General features: G+C 37.7%; 1 protein-coding gene across 1 annotated transcript in view; it reads left to right on the top strand.

Moving 5' to 3' along the window:
- Window positions 1-25071, top strand: part of COL14A1 (collagen, type XIV, alpha 1) — a 109498-nt gene that overhangs the window by 38910 nt on the left and 45517 nt on the right. The window contains exons 13-26 of the mRNA XM_010011105.1: window positions 992-1131; window positions 2791-2917; window positions 3936-4075; window positions 7195-7327; window positions 8454-8525; window positions 9308-9450; window positions 13441-13570; window positions 14600-14722; window positions 16100-16249; window positions 16977-17093; window positions 18916-19062; window positions 21320-21394; window positions 22704-22843; window positions 23900-24023. Of these exons, the coding sequence (XP_010009407.1) occupies window positions 992-1131; window positions 2791-2917; window positions 3936-4075; window positions 7195-7327; window positions 8454-8525; window positions 9308-9450; window positions 13441-13570; window positions 14600-14722; window positions 16100-16249; window positions 16977-17093; window positions 18916-19062; window positions 21320-21394; window positions 22704-22843; window positions 23900-24023 (1761 nt within the window). The remainder of the gene's footprint in view (window positions 1-991; window positions 1132-2790; window positions 2918-3935; window positions 4076-7194; window positions 7328-8453; window positions 8526-9307; window positions 9451-13440; window positions 13571-14599; window positions 14723-16099; window positions 16250-16976; window positions 17094-18915; window positions 19063-21319; window positions 21395-22703; window positions 22844-23899; window positions 24024-25071) is intronic.

The following is a 25071-nucleotide window of genomic DNA, read 5'->3' as shown; positions in this document are numbered from 1 at the left end:
TTTTTGTGCTGCCTCCCCCCCCCCCCCCCCCATGCTTTTGGCCAATATCTGACCAATATCTGGTTTCATTTATCCTGAACAGTAGTTTATGTAGTTTATGACTGTGCCAGCCTGGATTCACTTCATGTCATATGATCTTGGAGGCTGCACAGCTCGAAACCTGGCTAACACATTGGATGGAAGATCACATGCAAATTCCAGATCCATTGGCACAAACTGAGAATTCATGACTGCAGCATTTGGTCACAGAAGCTAGTAACATGTGTTAGTCAGCCCATCCTCACTGCTGTTACCAGACCAGAATAAAAAAAACCCTAACTACCCTGCAACCGTCATTTATTTTTAGGGTGACTCGGTGCAGCCAACTCTGCTTTATAACACTGTAATGTGAATGAAGATTGATTCTAACCTTCCATAAGCAGCTATTCAAATAAGCGCTCTTCTAACAGGCTTTGACTGATAAGACAGTGGGGCAGTCTGGGGGGAAAGAAAGCTCTTGGTGAGCACATCTGTTCCACATGGTTAGTGTTCATTGGTAATGTCCTCCCTGTCTGGATTCAGATTTAAGCTACTTTTTTTAGTTGGTTTGGGTTTTGTTATTTATTATCTATTGCTTATTATTTATTGTTTATTATTTATTATTTTTATTATTTCTGGCTTCCAACTAATGAATAGGCTACCTAGTATTTTCTTCCTGAAGCATATATCTGTCTGGAGAGTGATCTGCCTAGTTTGCTGTAGTATTAAGTGTAGTATCTGATATTCTATATTTAGTAAATAATACTATTCTACACACTGTATCATCTCAGTTACTATAGTGAAACCCTTCTCTGTGCCAAACAGAGGCATGATCAACAAACCCATTCTGGGGTGTGGTTTCTTTCTGGGGCTAGAATTTATCCAAGACTCACTCTAAACATGAGTGGCATCAGGACTGTCTGTCTGGTTGAACTGGAATCACTTTCATGGTTTTATCTCTTTCCTTTTCAAGTGCCTCTAAGTCCACCAACAAACCTGAAATTTTCTGATGTTGGGCACAACAGTGCTAAGCTAACATGGGATCCTGCTTCCAAAAATGTGAACGGCTATCGCATCATGTACGTTAAAACAGATGGAACAGAAACCAACGAGGTAAGTATCAATCTTCTCTTAACTAATCTCAGACATCCAAACCCCAAACTTGCGTAATTATTAAAGGCAACTTTTATAAACAAAAGCTACCTTGCAAGCTGTAAAAAATATTAGCTGGAGAATTCTGAAACTGAGTGCAAATAAGATTTGTTTAGTGTTGGGTATACATTTGGAGTGGGTCATATCTGTGGGTGACAGTACTTTGAACATCTTACATACCAGAACAGTCACTGCTGGTGCACATAAACTGAAGGAAACTACTCAAGTGAACAATAGTTTGTATGTGCAGGATCTTATTTTAATGTATGGTATGGAAATATGTATTCTTGATTCAATCCAGATAACGAGACTTTCAATTTATCATACGTCATGGACACAAGCTCATTCAAAAAGACTATCTGAAGGCTTTACCACATTTTCTTAACATTTATTGCTCAAATTATATATTGGAAACTCTCTTTCTAGTAACAGGATTTGGCTTGAACAGAATGATAATACGATACCAAGATGTTCTAACTTAGACACTTGCATTTAACAATTTACTTGTGCAATTTTAGTTATGCCTTGTTACTAAAGATGCTTTAAAATAGCTTTTAGTAGCATGAATCCTGTGATAGAATGAAAAATAGGATGGGCTGATATTAACATAGAAATCTAAAAATAAATACATAAAAAGTTACAAAAAATTTGCAGTAAATTGGTCCAATTATTAATACAGTCCAGATCCCTTACGTAATAAGTTGTCATGGATAACTTGGCCCTCCAAAAAAAGTCTTTAATAGTAGTTATGTGTAATTATGTTTCTTCTGGGACATATCTGGCCTTTCATCCATACAAGATGGAATATTCATATTAATCCTGAAGAAGCTCTTCCAGAGTTTCGAAGAAAGCATGCCAGTGCAATGTTTTGTGTCTTTTCTTTCTGCTAGGTCCCTTAGAATTTAAATTTGAAATCACTTGACCTCTTCCTATTGATTACCCTTAATACAGATAATACCTCTGGCTGCACTCATCGCAATGTTGAGTGCCTCAGGTTTGTAGTAATACCCTTCATAGCATGACTGTTCAGTAGGTTTTTATTTACTTTTCCTTTATGTCTGTTGAAAGAGCAGGTGGTGTTTTCTTGTTGCACTGCATCAGTAGAATTTCCCCTGTGGTGTCAAGCTAGTGTGAGACTGAATAATCGGGCTGATAAACTGTCAGTTTATACAGCCTTGAGTTTTATGTCCTCAGCAAAGTCATGTTAACTGCATTCTGGATAAAGACCAGATAAAACTCTTATCTCTTGACAAATGAAAACCGTAATTGTTTATGCAATGATTCTCCATGATAAGGGACTGGATTTAATAGCCCCTTTCCTTCCCTTTATAGGTTCCTGAACATGCAGTGCAGATATGTTAGCGAGTTAGGCTTACTAAGGCTGAATTCTCTTTTACCCCAGTTTGTCATAAACAAAATTTGCCTTTTCTCTAGTTTGTGTATTTTACTTGATTTTTATCAGCTTTCGTGGCCCTAAATTTATACTTGTTTATAGTTTCACAGAATTTACATACTAATAACATGACATATTCTTTCTGTGTCATTATTACCCAGCAGAATTTCAGACACTGATCATGTAAGTGTATGATCAATATCTACTGCAAATTATGCTTTCTCTAGGTGGAAGTTGGTGGTGTTTCAACCCATACTCTACAAAGTCTGGCACCCCTTACAGAGTATACTGCTGCTATTTTCTCTCTGTATGATGAAGGTCAATCTGAACCACTTACTGGCAGCTTTACCACAAGTAAGTATTACTGAATAAGTTTTGAAGGCTTTCCAAGAAGAATTTTGAAACTCTCTCACTTTGCTGGAAAGTAAGACCAGTAACAGCAAGTATCTCTGGCTGTGAATTCACATATATGGAACATTTTCTGTTATTTTCATTGGGGTTTTCAGCTTTTTTGCTCCCTTATTATGGGATCAATCATATTCTTACTCATGGGAGTGATCTCTTGACATCTTGAAAACAGTCATGTGGATAAGGTTCATTTTTCAAGTCTTTCCACAATCAGCCATTTAAAAGCATCTTTTATGCTATTGGGTAGTAAAGCATTTGTCTCCCCAGATTTCTGAAGCATCTTTCAGTGTGATGGCATTTGTCTCTTCAGAGTTTTAAATCATACATTTAATCAGTGAAGTATCTAGGCAATAAAGGGTAGAACCTCATATAAAGAGAAACTGGAACTCTGAAAGGAAAACATAAAAGTCATTTAAAGCTCCTGCAGTCTGTTTAGCACACTTATAGTTTCTGTAACTGTAGTTCTGCATTAAACAAATGGCTAATGACAGTTACTAATGATTTTCAATGTAACAGTGGGAAGAGAAGTACTTTGAGGGAGCAAAGAGAAACATGAGGTAGAAGAGGAAGGGAAGAACGTACATTTATGGAAGAAGAGGTTGATATTTGCATGCAAACTGCAAATGGAAATGCAGATAGAATTTCTGGGAAGGGCAGGGATTAGGATTTTGCTTTGAGGTAGAGGAAAGAAAAAGAGCATGGTGCACAAAGCATGCGACTCCTTCAGTGGAGAGAGGACAGCAAGGCTTGTCTAGTTCGAGTAGATAAAGAGCATGTATTGTGCATATTGCTCTCCCCCAACTGGAAAACCACTTCCTTAAGTACAAATAAGTGTGCAAAGAATTCTGAAGCACCTTTGTTATCTACCTCCCACGTTATACTCTTTGTGCAAGTACATGCTTGGCATATGTGCAAGTCTCAGAGAATATCTACTCACACTTTTCTTTTGCATAATATTTTGCAGAAAGAGTTCCAGCTCCCCAGCATTTGGAAATTGATGAAGCATCGACCGATAGTTTTAGGGTCAGCTGGAAGCCCACCTCGTCAAATACTGCGTTTTACAGATTGGCATGGATTCCTTTGGATGGGGGAGAATCTGAAGAGGTTAGTTTCCTTGACTTTCTGAGGGTGTGAAATGGAAGAGAGAATTCCATTCCAAGGACACCTATGCTGCAACTTTTGCCAATTAAATATGACCAATTAACTTACAGAAAAATGTGCCCCACTGCAAAGATTTCTAAATGAAAATCAAACCAGTATTCCATGGGTTTTTTGAAGAGGAAGAGAGGAAAGAAGAGATCTTTTGTGAATAATCAATCTGATCTGCAATGTGCCATCTGCCATAGAACTTGCGTTGCTGTTTGATACTTCTTCAGCTTTGAGAGATTCGTATTCTTTGCTTTGCTGTGAAGATGATGACAGTAACAGAGTCAGAGCAGCAATATCCTCACATAGAGCTCTGCATTTGTCTAATGTGCTGGCCACAGTAAAATTGCTTGTGAAGCCTTAGTTATATGATGTTACAAAGGGAAAAGTTTACATGTAGTTAATTTATTAGATTGTTCCTTTATTATCCTTTATTGTTATTTCTCTTTTCCTATTCATGCTGTATTTTTTGCTCTAGACCCTTATGTGTCTTCTCCATAGTGTCATTTTTATCAGTCTGAATGTTAAAACGATTTTGCATCCCTTCGGCTTTTCCTGTTTTATTTTGTTTTTCCAAGTGGAAAAATACAGACACTTTCTCTCCCTCTCCCAAATTTTCATCATTCATAGTCTGTCTCATTTCCTCTTTTCATTTCTCTTTTTATTTACTCATTCTTTTGGCTTCTTTTGTATTCCTTAATCTCCAGTGACTCTCTCAAACATCTTGCTCTGTTGGCATTAGCACTGTGAAGAGAGGCTGTATCTGCAAACTGCTTAGCTGGGTGCACAACTCAGTGGGGAAGATGATGTTTCCCACCTGGCCCTGGGTTTCATGCATCATTTTGTCGTTCGTTAGGGCAGAAAACAGAAATTGCAGCTTAGGTTATATGGTATTTTTTTCTGTAAGTTTAGCTTAGCCTCATTCTTTCTAACCTTTCACCTAGCAAGAAGTAGTCATGCAAGAAAGAAAGAAAGAACAGGAGTGAGCAGGGAACAGAAAGAGTTGGCAGATGAGCAAGTGGACACAGGTCATCCCTAGCATTTTCTCCTGTGGTAGATGAACTGATTTGTTCTGTTTAAGTCCTAGTGAGTAGCTGTCAGTGAATCCGTTTTTAGCCATGTGCATCTTTAAGTGAGACTTAAGATATCTGAGTTCTTTGAGTGTGAGAACAAATAATTAAGAAATATTTGAACTATTAAGGTTTCTCTTGTTCATTATATTCACTAAGAACTGCTGGAGGCCCCAGTGTTTTAGTACATTGAAATATTAAAAATACCCAAGCTGTTTTCTTGTTCTCCTCGCACGACCTCTGTAATGGGGCCAGGCCGAGGATAGCACAATACCTCCAGGCTGTTGCCTCTTTAAGCTTCTTTCCCAGCTAAGTGATCAGTCATGCAGAGAAATGACATGCACTCCATCTCTCTCCCAAGACCCAACTTGCAATCAGTTGAGTGGGGTCAGGGGGCAGTGGTGAGAATTACATACCCCTCAGCTTACTTCACACCCACTGCTGATGAGTGAGGAGTGTTTAGTGGGTTGTTGGTGCTAAAAAGCCAGACTAAATTTAAAAGCGGCCTTTTATTTCTAGTTTACAGTACAGAATGCATGCTGTTTTACTCGTGTTACTATTCTTACTTTGTTTTTTGTCCTCTCTACTTGAAAGTTCAGCGTTTTGTGTTCTTTTTCAGTGGTCTACTCTGTGGGATAAATTAGCAGGGAGTGTAGGGTGATGGAAGTGATGCTTCAGAAAGCATGCTGAAGTTATGCGACAGAAATTATGTATAAATATCTGATACACAACTAGAGGCTCTGGGGAATTGGAAAGGAAGGTATATTTTGATCCACTTAGTATACAGCTAGACTCGTTCAAGTTCGTTTCTGAACCTTTCCCAAGAAAATCTGTGCCAGAAAGTATGTGGTGAGGGATGCCTAATTCATACTTGATAGCTGTAGAAGGCATGGGCCTAACTCATTTCTTCAGATTTTGTTTTTTTTTCTTTTTTAATCTGAGTTCAGAAGGTCTGTGATTGTTTTATGGGTCCCTCTTCCCCAGGACCAACTCAGGAAATAACATGTAGCAAATGAAACAATAAAGTTGATTCCCTGCTTCTGATAACATCTGTAGTGATTTTAAGCAGCACATATGCTTGTTTGATTTCTTTATGTCTTACTTTGATTCTGTGTATACAGTGGCTAACATTAAAAACTTGCCAGCGTTAATCTAGAGAAAGGCTGTTTTTCTGTAGTATCTGTCTGTGTAGCCTAAAAACTACTCCCAAAACTATTTCGTTCAGCCCAATTCACCAGAATTATTGCTCAGGCTCCTTGTATTCTGCTTTACAGTCCCTTTAGCTCCAACTCTTGCCCATCTGTTGATCCCTTCCAATAAAATAAGTGAAGCACACAAAAATCTGAAGTGAAACCTTCTGCTTATAGTTAACATTGCACATGGGAATATTCTGCTGCTGTCATAGACAGAAATAAGGAAAATCACTATTTAAAACATCATACCATATAGCAAACTCCTCATCAGCAAATCTCCCCTAATCCCCAGGTCCACAGCAAATGTTCTTTCAAGTTGAATTGAGATGTGTGGAACCATAACTTGGATTATAATTCTGGTGTAGAAACAGCATTTTGTAAAGCTGTGGAGATGCTAAATACATTTGTCATAACAATACTTGAATGGTAGAAGTATAAATGAAAATTAAGCTACTCTGTTTTGCTTTCATTGATGAATGTTTTGAGTTCTAGTGATTTTTCAAATGAAATGCATATGGTCAGCTTTAGCAGCTAATTAGCTCTGGGTGAAAGTGTAAGACTACACCTTAGAATAATCAAGCTAGTCCCAAAATAATAAATACATTTCGGATATTCTTATCAGTGGGGTTTTTTTTCCCAGATGTACTCTGTGATACTTTTTATTTCACCATAGCTAATAAATTCTTTGGGCAGATCTGAGTATAGATTTCATTTATTTCAAAGGGGAATCCGTTTTCCTCCTTTCATTTCAGTCAATTCATACAACTTAATCACATACAGAGCTGATTTTCTTTAATCTTGCTGTGTTACTTAGGTTGTCATAAATGGAGACGCAGACAGTCATGTTATTGAGGGTTTGTTGCCCAACACAGAATATGAAGTTTCTTTGCTCGCAGTTTTTGACGATGAGACTGAAAGTGAAGCTGTTGCTGTTCTTGGAGCTACATGTAAGACAAACTCTTGATTGTAATTTTTAGAGAAGTTTAGATGATTTAAATTTAATGCACATATATTTCAAATACAGTCCATCGTTGGGTAGCTATAATATTGAAGAAAGTGTTGGTTTAGCACCAGGGCTTTCATGACTGTATATTTTGCTTTTGTTAATTAATACTACGTGGTAGATGACATTGAATCAAAATGATGGTTTGGTTCCCTGTCTGGTCTGTGCTATTAATAACCATTGGATCTGCGTAGATATTCTCCCATCTTTTCATTATTTAGTCTTTTTCACATTTCAATATTTAGTCTTTGAACAGAGTGTTGAATGTTTTAAAGAAAATTATTTACAAGCATTTAATTTGTTTGGCATTTACAGTATACCATTTCCTTTCTTATTTATGTAATTTATACTCACTAGAGGTGAATTCATTCTTGGCTGAAACAGTGGTCCAAAAAGCTTACACAGGCATCCTGTGACATTAACATGGAAGGAAAAAGATGAAACTTGAAAATCATATACACTGTATTTTATAGCCTATAATCAAAACAGTGGCCAGCATTTCAGGTAGATTGCTCTGTCCGTTCTCTTTTTATGGATAGTGACTTGATTAAGTAACTATATTTTTCATGTGTCAATTCAAAAAAATTGTTTGATGCTAAGTAATTTAGTTGCAGGCTTAATCTTGAGCCTTACGACCAGAGGCCCATACCTATCCAAATGATGCTGATAATGCTCAGTGTTGCTGAGTCTACTTTCTGTTTTTCACTTGGACAGTGAAAAAAACACCCTTAAAGAGCTTTCAATTTAATTAATCTGACACTCTTAACAAATGGTCACAGTAGATGTCATTATGCATAGTTCAACCAGAAATTTGGGAAACTACATGCATTTTTACTTAATTGTACTGCATATGATTATATCTTATCTGTAGATCTAAGTGCTGATCCTGCAAATAAATGTGCCTAAAGTAAACTAAATGAATAGTTCCTTTGTAGTTTCTGAAATGCCTGACGTGTGGGATGCCTGTAGGTGTGAGCACATAGTTTCACTGTCATAGTTGGAAATACAAAATAAGTACTGTGACTTCCATGTCTTGTTGAATTGTTAGTGAGCTGAGTATTGTTTTTCAGTTGCAAGGACTACCCCAGTACCTACCACAGTGACTACTACCAGTACCATAACTTCGAAGCCCACCACAGCAGGTAAATAGAACAAATATCAACAGTTTAAATGCTGAACGCAAAGAGTTGAGGGTCCCTACAAGCACATGCAGGTCTAGAGGCAGAGAGCTGTGATATTACGGAGGAGCTGATAACCCCAGTTCCTGATTGTCCATGAGGTCAGCACACTGCTATGGCAGATCTTGTAGTGGTGTAGACCTCAGGCAGGAGACATCACCAAAGGTGCACAATATTGTGCTCCTGTACCAGCCTTCTGCATGTGTCTGGCTTCCCGCATGTGCCATGCGTGGATGCGGAGCCAACCTATTACACAGTGTAGGGATCTGAATGATAGCAGTGATATTACATAGGAAATAATTTGGAAAATTCATCTCTTTCTTCTCTTTCCATGAAGAGCTTAGACACTCTTCAGAATTTTGTTTAGTTTTGAGTGTCCTGTTTGGTTTTTCTGCAATTAGAAAACTCACTTGTAAGGAGCAACCATTCTGGAATGTTGCTCTTCTGTAGAGTTCTAGCTGCAGTGAAGTTTTAGTTATTTTAAAGCTCCATAAGCTGTGTAGTATAAACAAGGCAGATGGAGTCATATATGTTAATGGCAGTATAGGATAGCTGTTATTTTATTAAATGTTTAAAGTTTTATCTTATTAAGCCCAGGTATGACTGAAGTATATAGGTTTACCCACCATAGATCTGCATGCACACCACAACTTCAGGAGAGCTTGCAGCTACTTGATGATAATTAGTACAATTTTAAATCTAAAAATAGAGCTGAGAAAATGTTAATTAAATGTTTTTTGCTTTAGTTTTTCGAACAGGAATCAGAAACCTTGTTATAGATGATGAAACAACCTCAAGTCTGAGGGTGGTATGGGATATTTCAGATTACAATGTTCAGCAGTTCAGAGTGACCTACCTCACTGCGAAAGGCGACCGTGCTGAGGAAGCGGTAAGAATGGTCTGTATGGGCTTTGTGAATGGCTTCATTAGCTTGAAAAGTTTGTTTAATAACTGTTAAGTCATGGTCTTTCCTCACACTATTGCAATTAGTAAAAGATCTGTGTTTGGTATTACCATGAGATTGAAGTTTTAATCATACAGCACCTGGTGCACTGCAGGCAACTGCAGTCAACTGTAAGCTCAAGGGCCAGTCACACAATGTTTAAAGAAGTCATAGATAAAGACTAGCAGCCTGTCCTCCTTTTCTTGTACTATTGAAATTTGTGTAGGTGTTTGTGGGTTTTGGTTGGTTTTGTTGGGGGTTTCGTGTTTGTTTTAGAATTCTTTACTCCCAGGGCTCTTTTTATCCTAAGATTGTGTCTGTACAATCTTATATAATCTTTTTTTTTAACTTTGGAAATTTCACTCTTGCCCTAGAAGTCTCATTTTATGTTAAAGAAATGTAATTAAAGTTCAAATGCAGAATTTTCTCACTGCTTGTTAACATGACCATGTCACAATAAGGACAGCACTTTTTAATCTAAATGCCTAAAAATATAGGCTGTTTTTCTAATACCGTGTCATGATCAAAATTAAAATGGTCTTTCACAACAAAAAGTTTGTAGTAATGAAGATTTTGGAAAATGTTTGAAAGAATGAAGAGTACTACATGTTTAAGGTCCTTTCCAACCCTAACTATTCTATGATTCTATGTACTCTTTTGTGCATATAGCAAATAAGAAAAGAAGTCCTCATAGCTTTATTTTAAGTTTTCAAAATATTTTAGATAATTTCAGAATTCTGGGACACAAGTGCCTTTTTTTTTTCTTCTTTAATTAAGGAAATCTTTCTATTGCAGCACTTATTGTGATAGCTCTATGGAGATACATTTAAGAGATTAAATCATAGAATCATAGAATCATAGAATAGTTAGGGTTGGAAAGGACCTTAAGATCATCTAGTTCCAACCCCCCTGCCATGAGCAGGGACAACACACACTAAACTATGTCACCCAAGGCTCTGTCCAACCTGGCCTTGAACACCTCCAGGGTTGGAGCATTCACAACTTCCTTGGGCAACCCATTCCAGTGCCTCACCACCCTCACTGTGTATTGTATAGTTCAAAGTTATTTTCTTAGTAAATAGCTCAGTATGCAAAAATATTGACCATATTATTCTCCTTCTGTGTCTGTCACGTGGCTGACTTCTGTTAATAGAACAGTTGCACAGAAAATATGGGATATTCTTTTTGATGCCTAGCAGCTGACATTTTTCGCTCCATGTCACACTGTGTCCATAAAAAGTATTGAAAGGAGTTACTTGAATTCCTAGCAAAATATGAATCAGTCTTTTTTCATTTTGATTTCATTCATCTTTTATGAGACCTTGGTGGAAGATCACTTCCTAACCTTCTCTTTCAACTATAATCTGAAAATGGACTTTCAAGGTAGTGGTTTCCTTTTGGACAGGAAAACATCCTTTATGAATTTACCTCAACTATATGATAGTATAGTACATTATACAGTGGCAATCTTGCACAGCACAATGGCACAAATTGTACTATTCTTCTGGCACTAACCCAGAGTTTCTAAAATTCAGATACTAGATTTCAGCTCTGGGATGTTTAATCAAATTCAGTTGAATGATATAAATGTATTTCTGATTTAGTATTCAGTGACTATTATTTTAAAAGTAAATTAAAACTGTGGGAAAGGTATTAAAATTTTGGCTACCAGAAGGATATTAGAGTTGGCTCAAAAGCTCATTAAAGAAAATTATAACATTGTAAGATTGGGTAGATATATTTGCTTTAATTCTGCAAATTATTTAATTTTTAATTGCACTCTCAAGTCTTATTATCTTTGGTCACAAATCAGCAAACAAGTTAACCACGTGTTTCATCTTTGAATTAATCACATGTATAAATACTTTACTGAACTAGGAATGATGTAAGATTATCCTTAAAATTAAGCACATTTTAAATAGAATGAATGTATTTATCATGTGGCTCCAAGCACCTGAGAGGTGCAATACAGATGTCAATAAAATAACACAGATGTTCAGTTTTTAAGAAAGTGTTTATATGGCTAAGTACATTTCTTAGGCAGAACCCAAAAGTTTTGTGGAATTTTGGGCTTAAAGATACTATAGCGTGACAATCCTGTGGTGGATGCTTAAGTTTTTTGGCTCTGGTTTCAGTGATATAAATTTCAGTTACTCCTCCGTTTCCATAAAAATATTAATAAGCTTTTTAATCCTTGATGCAATTGGCTGAAAATCAGGGACTAGAAAATGTAATAGAATACTTTTCACTACAGAAGGCTCCAGCCCTGAATTGCATGTATGTTCTTGGGTGTGCTGTACATACTGGAAGGATCACATTTTTTTTCTTCCTTAAAGCCAAGAACATTTCTCACTGCTGAAAGTTGTTTTGTTCGGAAGAAGATCTCTGCACATGTGGAAGAGAGAGTTCTCAATGCTTTCATCCCCTCTCCTGATAAAACAAAAACTTGATTGTTCCTTTTTCAGAAACTTGGCTTGTGTGTTTTGAGTATATGTAAGGAAGAGTTCAGCATGGGAAACTTTCATGCACATGTATTTACATGGTTGTGTCCAGGTTTGATCAATGAATGAAGTACTTCTTTGACAAGTCTCAACACCTGGGTGTACGAGATTAACTTCCTGCTGTGTAGTACTTGCCAAAATTAGATGCAGTCTGAATGCATCCTGGAGTGTTAAAACTGGTGAGAGCTTTCTTGTCTGAGTATATGCTTCAGAAAATTTTGCTCTGCCATCATCACATGCATTAGTCTTCTTTGAAACAGTGAAATACTTTCAGGCTCAGTTTCTGTGTTTCCCCCTTGAGTTTAAGGCTTATAGGCATCTCAAATTCTTGCCAAATATGTGTAGTGGCTGACTCAGGTGATAGATTCACACAAAGGACATGAGCCAGAGAGGGTCCAAAATATGAGGTTGGACCTTGGGACTGTTGCTTCCAACAATGTCATTTCACAGCATAGGTTTATTGCAGGAAACATAGGGTTGGTTTCTTTTTTTTACCATGCACACTCCATGTGCTATGTAACTCCCATTCAGGCTTTGGGAGTTGTCTGACATTAAAAGTTTGCTGATAGGGTAGAAGATTGCAAGGCTTTATTGGTTCCTCTACAACCACTGTTGTGATACTAATTTTTAAGTCTCTGGCTAAAATACAGTCATCTATTGAAGACTTTCAGAAATAGCTGATTATAGGGAAACCTTGTATTGTATTAAATGAAGCAGTGCTTAATCCAGTGGTTGAAACATTTGCTCTAGCACGCCTAAAACTGCTTAGAGAGATTTCTACAGCTTCTCTACTTCTACTCAGTTGTCTGGTTGGGTTCTGCTGCAGATCTTCAGTGTTTCATGGCAGTTTGGGATCCTTCCTGAATAGCTTCCTCTCCTGAATAGCTACTTTAATTTCCTTGTTCCGAGACTAGATGAGGATGGGACAAATATATTTTACTCCTGCTTGCTCAGTTCATGCTTCCTGATCTCCTGAATTCATTTTCCTTCCTCCAAGGGAAGGAGTATTTTCTGTCCCCAAAAGACATAACGATTAACCTTTATTAATGGGCAGATCTTTGGACAATCATATTCATGTCAAGAACAAACACAGTAAAAGGATTTATTTTGTCTGTACAGTAAAACTGTTCAAGTACTAACCATCCACATAGTACCAGTGGTTTATGGAGCTGTAGTGGCTCATAGGTTTAATATAAAACTGTGTTATCCCATAGGCACATTCTCCTTTTCTATTTTTACTCAGGTATAGATAGTAGACGTGTTAAAAGGGTGAATAATTTAATTATTTTATTTTACCATAGAGCTTCACAAATATTTAAAAATGCAAGCTATGCAGCAACACTAGTGAAAGGTGGTGTCGGAGATCTTGTAAAATATGAAAAGATTTTAGCTCTAGTTATTAAGCTGGATCATTTCTGGTTTTCTGACTATCCAGGTAATGGTGCCTGGGAGACAAAACACTCTCCTGCTTCAGCCTCTGCTGTCTGATACAGAATACAAAGTTACCATCACTCCCATCTATTCTGATGGGGAAGGAGTCAGTGTCTCAGCTCCTGGCAAAACCCGTGAGTGCACATTTTCTTCTTGTCTTTGCCCAGGATATGCATGTAAAAGGCTTACTCTTTTGGCTTTACTTACATATTTTAGTATAAATATAGGCTTATACTGCATAACTTGTATGACTCGAACTCCATATTCATCTCAGTTCATTCATTTATAAACAATGGGTTGCTTCTAGTTGACAAATTGTATTCTATATCCAAATACTGTGAGTTTGGAGAAACTTACTGAGTAATAAAGCTGGTAAGTCCTTGATAGATAGCCCAACAAGGATAAGCCAACTAATGCAGAAAATAAAGTAAACAATGCCTGCTGGGATTGTATCAAATCAGCCATTGCACTGTTACATTTTCTTCTGTGTGAGATCATAACTTCCTAAAGGCAACTAGAAATGCAGCCGAACTGTTCACAAAAGTGATTGCGTCATCTCTAGAGTTCTGACCGGCTACCAAAAGGCTACGCAGCTGTAGCTTAAGTTTTCTCTCCACAGTATATTGGTAAAAAATCATCTCATTGTGTACTGCTAGTCATGATAGTGTAATTTTATTGAATTATTATCTTAATTTATATAATTTCTGCCTGAATTGAAGTGCTATTTGTGCAGACACTTAAACCACTTGTGAATCATTCCTTTCATTCCATTTGAAAGCAGTAAGTGTTCACAAGAACATGATTTATACATTAAAAACTTTAGCGTGCTTGGATTGAAAGGAACTGTGTAAAAGAATTGTCTCTGAATCATTTTATTTTTAAAAAATGTAGGGACAAATTTGGGAATTAATTTTAAAATTCACTGTTTGTTGAATAAAGTTCATAATTAATCCTTGGTATAAGTTGGTATACTTGAACGTATCAATGTTAATCCGCTGACATTATGCCAAGGATGAATTTGATTGAAACTTTACATCTTGGCAGTTTTACCTGTAAATCTGAGAGTACTGGCTGTCGCACCTATTTTCATGTGCATATCTTGAGTTTTATTCATGTGCTTATTTGAGATAGTCTTGTAAAAGTTCGTTTTGGTTTCCTTTTAGTACCTCTGTCTGCTCCTAGAAATCTACGTGTCTCAGATGAATGGTACAACAGATTACGTATCAGTTGGGATGCCCCACCATCACCGACAATGGGTTACAGGATTGTCTACAAACCTATCAACAGTGAGTTTTTAAACTGATCTTCTCTTGTCATTTGTTTCTGACTATACAACATCTTGACATCAACTTTTGCTGAATTTTGTACTCAAATGTAGCAGTTGCAGTTACAGTACCTCAAAAGCTCTATTCGCTTAGGTATCTCTGGTTTTGAATAGGAAAGTCTCATAGTTGCAGAATGATGCAGGCTGGAAGGGATTTCTGGAAATCATCTGGTCCAACACCCTGATCAAAATAGGGCCTGCTTGGAACAGGTTTCACTGGATTTTGTCCACTTGAATTTGTAGTATGTCCAAGGATGGAAATTTCAAAACCACTCTAAGCATCTGTTCCAGTTTTTGACTACCCTCACTGTGGAATTTGCTAACATCTAATCAAAATTTCCCATGGTGAAAATTTTGTCTCTTTTGTCTTACTATCTTCCTGTTTACCTCAGAAGACACTGTATTCCCTGCCCCCTCCCAGTGAGTAGGAGTAGGCAGCACTAAGATACCCACTCTAGATTCTCCATCTTAAGGCTGATCAAACCCTTTTCGGTCTGTGCTCTTACGACATTTTACTATGACTCTTTTTTGTTTACTTTAGAAACTACATTTGTTCTTTTCCTGTTTCTCTCTTCTGTGTTCTCCTATTCTTCTTTCTTCCTCTCACAATACGAAGTTTTAGTTTCCTATTCTACACCTCCCAAACACCTTGTTTTATTCATTGCCCATTTTGTCTGTGCTGCATCCTTTGCCTACCTGCACTCAAGCTCCTCCAAATTTCTTTAGAAAAACATGGCTCTCTATTGAAAGAGAAACACAAATGTGTGACCATTAAGAGTCTAAACCACTGTCCATAGACAATACTGCTGTCTGTTTTCTGAAGTGCATCTACAACAACCAAGAGAGGCAACAAAGGAGCTGTTTGCAGTTCTGATTTGGGAAAGTTTTATTCTTTCCTATTTTCATTATCATTTTTGCTCAGTGTTAAATGATGCTGTTGTATAAGAGCCCCTTAGGGACTGTATTGCTGGCTGGCATCTGCTGTCCCCCCTGTTGGTCCTGGCACACCATCAAACTGAGGAGATCTTTGGCTGTCTATTTAGGGCAGTAGTAAGTCATTGAAGCAGAACAAAAGGGTCTTCACAGATGCCAGAATCTAACCCTGCCTTAATGAATCTCACTGTTGAATTTCCCAAGTGTGTTGTGGCTTCTATCCATGCAAGGACTGAGCAGAATGTCTTTGTTTTTCTGTATGGTTGAAAAAAATCCCCCAAAAGAACAAGGCAGAAACATACCAGTTACTTTAGGAGCACTTGTAATTTTGGATGTCCTGAGATGTCACTACCTGCTAACACAATGGATGAGCAAATGTTTTTCTAACTTATTCCATTTTTTGCAGTTCCTGGTCCTGCGCTGGAGACCTTTGTAGGGGATGATATCAATACCATTCTCATTCTAAACCTCTTCAGTGGAACAGAGTACAATGTTAAAGTATTTGCTTCATACTCAACAGGCTTCAGTGATGCCCTAACAGGCGTAGCCAAAACCTGTAAGAATGATTTCATGCTGTTCAGATTGCTAGAGGCTGTTTTTTGCTATAACTGTGGCTTTGTGCAGCTCCCTGAATAAATTTCACATTGAAGACTTTCTCAGTTGTGTGCAAATTGTTTTTCTGAAATGAGTCTCTCTTTTTATGAGACTATATTAGGTTTTAAAATAATCTGCTAGACATTAGCAAGACAGGAGTCATAAAGCAGATGTTATTATTTATCAGCCTATTATTTATTTACCTAGTAGTAGATATAAATCTCCTTAATGGAAAGTCTATTAGTGTTCCTGTTTTTTCTAGCTCCAAAGATGTATGTAATGATTTAAGCTTCATATACCTATGAATCTTAATTTTATATAAATTAAGCTATATCTAAACCAAGCAAATTCTTATATAAACTAGGCATATATCTAAAGCTTAATTTTAAATTAGATTTTGACAGAAATATTGCTATTATAATGATACTTTTATTCGTTGTAACTGTTTGGCAGTGTTCATTATTTAGCCTTAATCAAAGTTCCAAATTTCTGGTCTAAAGATTCACCTTTTTTTTTTTTTAACCCCCTTCTTATTTTGCATTTTCTTGATATAATTTTTTTAAGCAGCTTTTGAAATTATTTGTTAAAAATGAATTGACTCAGGTGTTCAACTGTAACTCTTTTGTCATCTTTTTTCTTGTATGTCTTATTAGAAGAGTAAATCTAATCTTTTGGTATTTAATTTTCAGTGGACCTGGGCGTGACAAATTTGGATTCCTATCAAGTCCGCATGACTAGCCTCTGTGCTCAGTGGCAGCTTCACAGACATGCTACTGCATACAGGGTAGTTATAGAATCACTTGTGGGTAAGTCACTAAGTAAATCAATGTGCAGCTACAGCCTAACCCAGAGAATTGAATTGCATTAAGTTGAGAAATTGTTGCAGTTGGACCTGTAGGCTGTCTCCTTAAATACTGGAAATGATGGACAGAAGAGTTGTGTACACACTGAAAGTTTCAGGTGTGGAAGCAGCATTCGTGTTCTTTTATGTCAAACAGATGTTGATAACTTGCCCTTTTTATAGGAAGGAGTTTTATCCATCATTAAAAGACAGGTGATTACCTGAGTTTTTCACTGGTGTGAGGGACAGAAGATGGATAAAGGTTGTAAAAAGGATTGTAAATAAACCCTCGGAGATACCTCTGTAGGATTAAGACAGACATGAGAGGAGGGTAGAAGGGTAGGAAAAGTTTGATTGACTCCAGAGCATGCTCACAGAGTCAGAAGAGCATTCAGTTTTGTCTGTTCTCATTCTGTTGATTGTTAATTATAGCTTGTAGTGATGTTACTCATCTGAATAAGCATGGGATATTTTTGTGTGGCAACACATGGTGTCTTGATGCTTTTAGCGCTTATGGTATAGAAGGCGAATTACAGTCTCTTCTGTCTCACTGATTCTCAGGTGTAGCCAGAAGTGGTTATGGAGAAGTCAGTGTTTGTGCAGACTGACTCTCTTATCCCCTGTAGACATCAGTGATTTTTTTGAATGGTGATAAATTAAAAGCTTGGATAACTCGAGAGAAGTGCATTTAATAATATTTAATAGGATATATCAAAGGTATCATAAGAAATAATATAAATTTGGCTGCAAAAAAATAATGACCTTTCTGTGGAATGGAAAATGGATGGTGATAACTTTTATTTGAAGGCCTGGAATACAGACAGACTTAAGAAAACAGAGATCTTGGCTGGCACAAGACAGCACAGATTTCTTTCTCATGTGGGAGCTAGCCAACATTCTGCTTTCATCATATAGAGCTGCCAGAAGTGAGCCGAAAGAGCCTAAATGTGAGCAGAACAAGCTAAAGTGTGAATAATTGCTTCTTAGTAGGATCTATCATAACTAATTGGGTGTGTGTCTTGTTCAGGAAGTGATCAATTATTTTTATACTGATGTAACACTTCTTGACAATCATCAGGTGTTTTTTGACTTGGCACTGAATGACACTTTCATACGTATTTTGTAAAACATGAGATCAGTTGCTTGCATTTCACTTCTTTGCTACAGATTATGAATTGTGCTGAATTACAATTACTAAATTATGCCTTATGCTATTTCCAGTATCCAGGCTTTTTCCATTGTCAATATGTTTTCTAATTCGGAGTTTAGAAGAATTGATTTTGGAACCATGTAGATACTAATCCATAACTGACTTGTTAAGTGGTTACTAGTGGAAGACGGAATACAATACCTAGTTCAGTCTCTCTTGCAATTACTTGGCATGTTACAGACTCTGAGAACCAGAGACATAGACAAAGGATGCTGTAGAGTTACACGATGCAACAATTCCTCATTAGACTCTGATAATTTAGGACCAGATCCAAAGTCCATTGATGACAATGTTAGTGATTTTTATTAACCTCAGTGCAAGGGGTGAAATTCATCTTTTCCTTCAGATGTCTAACACATTCCTCAGTTCCTACTTAATATGAAGGATGAAATGTTAGAGAGTCCTCTGCATAGAGGTCATTTCCCAGAAATAAGGCAGCATGTAGTTTATTAGTATGTCAACCATTTGCCCTTCATCTGCTGTCATGTCCCCCTTATTTCAGACTTAAATTATATTATTTGATAAAACAGTGAAGACATGTTTTAATGTTTTTTTTTTTTTGTTTTTATAATTCCAGATGGGAAAAAACGAGAAGTAAATCTTGGTGGAGGGACCCCTAGGCATTGCTTCTTTGAGCTGATGCCTGGAACTGAGTATAAAATCAGTGTTCATACACAGCTTCAGGAGATAGAGGGCCCTGCTGTAAGCATCATGGAGACAACGTGTGAGTAAAATAGACCTGAGTTCAGCCGGCAGCAGTAATGCTTGATTGCTTCTATTGTTTTGCCCTTCGCCCACAGATGTGCTATTCCTATGCAGTTTCCTTTAGCTGAGTTTTACATATTTCAACTACATTGTGACTCCTCCGCAGAGGTACAGGATTCTTACACCACTGCTCTGTGTTACTTGTGAAGTCACATCCATCAACTGTATTGAGCTTCTTAATGAGAATGAAACAGGGAGGATAGGTTAGCTTTCTTCATTAAAAAATCCCACTAGGGGATACTCTGAAAATCTGTGACTTCAGGGAAAAAAGCGAATCCAGAAAATGAAGCAAAGTTTTGTATCCTGCAGCTCTTGTTATTTAGCAAAATCTCAGCGGTGTCTGAGTAATTTATAGTTAGATGGGACCTTGATACTCAATCTACTTACGTGTTTTAAAGCAAACAAACCATCCAGCCTTTTTATTATTATTCTCAGTAACACAAGCCCCCCCCCCCCCCCAGCTGTTTCTGAAGGCAAGATTGTGCTCTCATGAGTTCAAAACACTGAAAAAAAAGAAAAAAAAAGATGAACAGAGTGAATATTTTACCTTATCTTTCTTTCTGTCTTTCTTCAAGCTTGTTTTCAATCTCAGTGATACCCTTCTTCTCATGCTATATTACTATATTACACAATACTGTTACCCTTCTCTCAAGGTAGATAATGTGTGTAATTTTCCTCTTCAAGTGAACCCTTCCACACTTGTGGTTTCACATAGGAAAAACTCACATGAGTGGATGACTCCAGTTCTCAGTTGTCCAGGGCTCATTCTCAGTGAGGAACAAGCCATGCTTCTTCCTTTTAGAGGAATGCCTTTTGTTTGCTCTGCAGTTCAGGGAGTTAGGAGGTATGAGAATCAACACACCTTGACCTGTATGTCCATTTGAGAAAGATGGTTTGTGATGCAGACAAATTATTGTATATCACCTCATAAGAAAACACTCTTCAGGGTGACTTATACCTCTCTGGTGCTTAGAGAGCAGCCTTTCAAGTCACTTTATGGCAGTTGTGACCCTTTCTAAATGGGTCTGGTCCTGGTCTGTCTGTGGCCATGGAGGTCCTGGGCATTAGTTTTTTGTAGGTCTTTCAGAGCATTGTCCTTTCTCTTGTTGAAGCCAGTGGGAAAACTCACATCAGTTGTAGTGGGAATTAACTCATGCAGAAATGAGGCTTGTAATGAATCCTGTTTACACTAATCTTTCCTAAAGCCAGATACCTTTTTTCAAGTTGTCATGTCTAACTCTATGCATTGCCTATAAAAGTAATTTTTTCTTATGTATTATAACAAATAACATGTAGAGTCTTACTTGCAGGAATGATGCTTTGTCACCTGTGGCTTCTTATGCCAACTACATTGAAAAAAATTGGAAAAACGTGCTTGAATGAAGATACAGTTGTGGAAGTCAACACACTTGCGTGTTATCTCTAAGAATTCAGGCAACACTGTGTTGAAGGGCACTAAATAGAGCTCTTGCATTCAACAAAGCTGTTGATCAGTGATCATGTATTCATCTAGGTTTCTGCAAGGTAGTCATTCCAAAACTGATTTTCAGAAGAAGGATAAGACAGTCTTCAGATACTTTATATAGTGACTTAGTACAACTTGCTGCAGGCAACAGTCCTGTAGAGCTGTGGTTGAAACTGCATTTCTAGCTGGAAACATAACAAGGTCTTCCACTGAATTCAGGAAAATCTTGATCAGAGCAGGCCCTGATCTGCTCGGAGTGCAGGCACTGGATTGTTTTTGCACTGTCTCTTTGCATTTTGGGTTGCAGGACTAGTATCCTTCTTTCCAGGGTGAGTAGGCACCTGCTTTCTGTGGCTAAGGACTGGTCATGGCCAGAAAGGACCAGAAAGGAAAAGTACTCTGACCTTTTACAAAATGAGTTGTGGATACTAGGTCAGTAACAGAGCTGTTGCTTGGTCTTCTACACTGGGGAAGTCCCCAAAAGGGGTTCCAGTAGTACTTCAGTTATATTGTTGTATCATTCACACTGAAATGCAGACATTAATTGCTCTGTAATAGTACTATCCTTTTTCAGGTGGTCAGTAAATGAGAACATTACATTCACATGCTCACCTACATTTCTCTCCAGCTGCATACCTAGTGGATTAGAGATAATAAATTTTAAATGTGGAGTAGGAAATGCTGTGTTTAATACAGATACAATACACTGGGCTTTTAAGCATTTTTAATATTCCTTCCTATTGTTCTCTAGTACCATTTCCAACTCAACCACCAACAACACCTTCAACACCACCTCCGCCACCTACAATCCCTCCCGCGAAAGAGGGTGAGTGCTGCATGTCTGAGTTTATAATAATTTTAAGGTGTTGATGCAACATTTTTCTGCTTCTGACACTGTTTTAGACCTGTGGGGATCAGATTTCAAAATGTGTTTGCTACAGTGACACTGTTAAGGCAACTGGCTTAAATTTTATGAGCCAAAAATCTGACATCATTATTGTGTTGTTGAAATTTGCAGAAAGAAGGCTTAATATGTGTGGGATTTTCTTTTTCCAAAATTCCAAACCCATACATGTTCTACAACTGAGGCAGACCTCCTAGGTCTTGGTTTTTAAAATATGCCTGCTTTAGATAATGAGAAAAATGTTGGCCATGTTCAGTCCTTTCTGTTTATCATTTGAAGGTGTAGTGTTTTGTACAGTGTCTCATAAATATTTCTGTGTGAGGAGCATTATTGGAGACTGAGGGTCAAATCCATCAGCTTGAAGCCAGTGGACCAAACTGACATATAGTAATTGAGAATTTAAGCCATAAGTGCAGAAACAAAGACCTTGTGTGTGTTTTAGAACCAGAGAGCAGTAGATTTATTTATGGGGTTTTTTTTTAATCCAAGGAGTATGCAACTGAAAACCAGAAATACTGGTACCAACCTTCCTGTCCCATTCTCTGGATTTAGATGAACATTTTTATTCATGATGAAATACGTTGAAAGACATAACTTTGCTTTGAGACTGTTTATTCCTGACCCCAAGCGATAGACCTGGATTCTGTATCATGGTCAGGGTTCCCAGTTCCCATGAAAGACTGAGCAACTTGTATGAGGTGTACAGCTCTGTAGGTAGGCCATTTTGAGTAAGAACATGATGCAGTAAGATGAGATGGGGGAAACCTGTGTTGTTGCTAGATAGTATAGTTAAAGTGGTGAGCATTAAGCACTACTGAGCTTAGGGTAACTTCCGGAATAGACGAGTTTCCCACTGGGAACTTCCACAGTTGAGATTCTCTCATCTAGCTCACTGTGCCATGTGGGGAGTCTGGGACTGTAGAAGTTCATGTGTGACTTTACTTAACAACATAAACAAAAATAAAAATGATTAGCCAGATTTTAAAGAACTGTTATGGCTCTGCACTATGTTCTGTGCTAGGATCTGTCAGTGCAGACCATTCACCCCTTTCAGAGCTCAGCTGGTTCTACACCTGCACTGAAGTCAATGCCAGCAGGTCTGTTTGCTAAAGAATTATGAACGTTAAACAAGGGCTTTTCATGACAGTTCCATTTTCTTAAGCAATTAATGAAATTTCCTGAAGAGCTGAGGCATTGCTCTAATTCCAAAATACTTGGTTTTCTTTCTCAGTGTGCAAAGCAGCCAAAGCTGACCTAGCGTTCCTGGTGGATGGGTCGTGGAGCATTGGAGATGACAATTTCAATAAAATAATTAGCTTTCTTTATAGCACTGTTGGAGCTTTGGATAAGATTGGTCCTGATGGAACACAGGTAATCAACATATAGAGAGATGGAGGGTGCATGAACTTGACAGGGTGTTTCAGACTAGCACCAGAAGTGAAATGAGTAAAAAAGTAATTGACATAATTTCACAGTTAGTTTGATAATATAATCTACTTCTTTTTTTTTCAATATCACCTTTTATACACATCATATGGTGAAATTCATTATATTAATTCTGCTAGGATGAAAGCTAAGTATCATTTCAGTCTCACTGTGGTGTTTATTTCTAAATAAGCTAAAAATGGCATTGATAAGGAAAATTAAAGGTCGGTTTGTTTAAAATCCCATGCTCTACAAAATCTACAGTGCTGTAAGTAAAATATAGTATTTACAATGATTGTTATATTTATGTATTTCTGTAGAGTGATGCCTTTTCACTGTTTTTTGCTATGCAGCTGTTTCCACACAATATTGTCTATGGTACTTTAGAAACTTATGCAAATGCTTAAGCACATGAATAGCTGCTTTTAAAGCAGGCACACCTCTTACTTACAGACTATCAAGTTCAATATATGCTTTGTGAGTTGTAGGAGTTTAGTGTGAAGTATTGAACTACAAGGTCTGGGCTCATGTAGCATCATATTTGGAAGGGACAATATTTCAGAATATATTCTTGCAGCTTTCTGCTCCTTGCTTCAGTATTGATCCCTCACTTAAGTTACTTATGTGCAGCTATTAATTCGTGGAGAATGAATAAAGTCCCAGGAGGTCTGTGTATGAGTAACTGTAAACTCTGTATGAGCAGCCGTAACTAGGATTTTGCTTTTGGGCTTGGTTTGAGAGTGCTTTTGCCAGAGTGGGTATTACTCTTTTCATCCTGTTTGCTGCAAAAGGAAACCAGAAAGTGTTACATGGTTGCCAAGGCTGCAGAGAGTAAAAATAAACTTCATTTAGTGAAAACTTCTTAAAGAGAAAAAAAAAATTCTGGCTTCAGTTTAAGGATGAAGCAAAGTTACAAGAGAAATACTTGTTTTAACTGTGCCAATTCACTTTTTGCTTATATGCTGGGTGAAGCTTTAGTAATGAACACATCTTTGTGTACAGGTGGCAATAATTCAGTTCAGTGACGATCCCAGGACAGAATTTAAATTGAATGCATACAAAACAAAAGAGACTCTTCTTGAAGCTATTCAGCGAATAGCCTACAAAGGAGGAAATACAAAAACAGGTAAGAAAGGTCATGATTATGATGCAGATTTTCTTTGTGCAGTATTTCTTTCCCATTTGCTAGGTGGTTTAATGTATCAGTGCAAAACTAGTGAGAACATGGTTCATCAGAGGTGACTGCTTGGGCTTCAAAGATATCTTTGTCATCTGCAGTTTACACCCTTCACCCTCTATTGCTGGGTATTCACCCTCTGAGCAACAGGGCTGTCAAGGGTCAGGGAGGAAGGGAGAGAGGCAGGTAGGTAGAAGGGAATGACTCTGTGGGTTGTGGAAGGTGGAATAGGGAGTAGTATGAAATCAGCTTGGCCAGTGGAAAAGTGAGATGGAGCTTGCAGAGCATGTAAGAAAGTGGCCAGAGTCGAGGGTCTGTTTGGTTATAAGCCAGGACAGTTAAGCCTCAGTGGTATGCTTAAGACTGGGCTTGGGGGAAGATGTCTGTTAATTGAGTGTAGCTGCATTGTAATTAATCCCTTGAGATAGCTCTCCAATGTGAAGATACTAAAGATGAGTGCTGAAAGGGTTAAAATCTGTTGTAGTTGGAAACTATTTACTCAAGAAAATGCTACAATGGCACTTTCAGTTGTACCTGGACTGTGCCTTACAATCCAGAAAGGGAAGATTTTGTATCTCTAACCTGCACAGAATACCCTTTCCCACTCTCATGGTTTAACCCCAACATCCAACTAAGTCCCACGCAGCCACTCACTCACTCCCCCCACCTCGGTGGGATGGGGAGGAGACTTGGAAAAAGCTAAAACCTCTGGGCTGACATAAGAACATTTGGATAACTGAAATAAAGTAAAAATATAATAATAATAATAGTAATAGTTATAATAATAGTGATAGTAATAAAAAAGCAGGTAATAAGAAGAGCGAGAGGAATAAACCCCAAAAAAAGCAAGTGATGCACAATACAGTTACTGACCGATACCCAGCCTGACCCCAAGCAGAAAATGGTCCCTTCTGGGTAAGTCCCCCCAGTTTATACACTGGGGGTGTTGTGCTGTGGTATGGAATTCCCCTTTGGCTAGGTGAGGGTCGACTGACTG

Source organism: Nestor notabilis, unplaced genomic scaffold (genome assembly GCF_000696875.1).
Source record: "Nestor notabilis isolate BGI_N333 unplaced genomic scaffold, ASM69687v1 scaffold10130, whole genome shotgun sequence".
NCBI lineage: Eukaryota > Metazoa > Chordata > Aves > Psittaciformes > Psittacidae > Nestor > Nestor notabilis.
The sequence above is the reverse complement of the archived record's forward strand: the minus strand, read 5'-3'. Positions and strand labels throughout refer to the sequence as shown.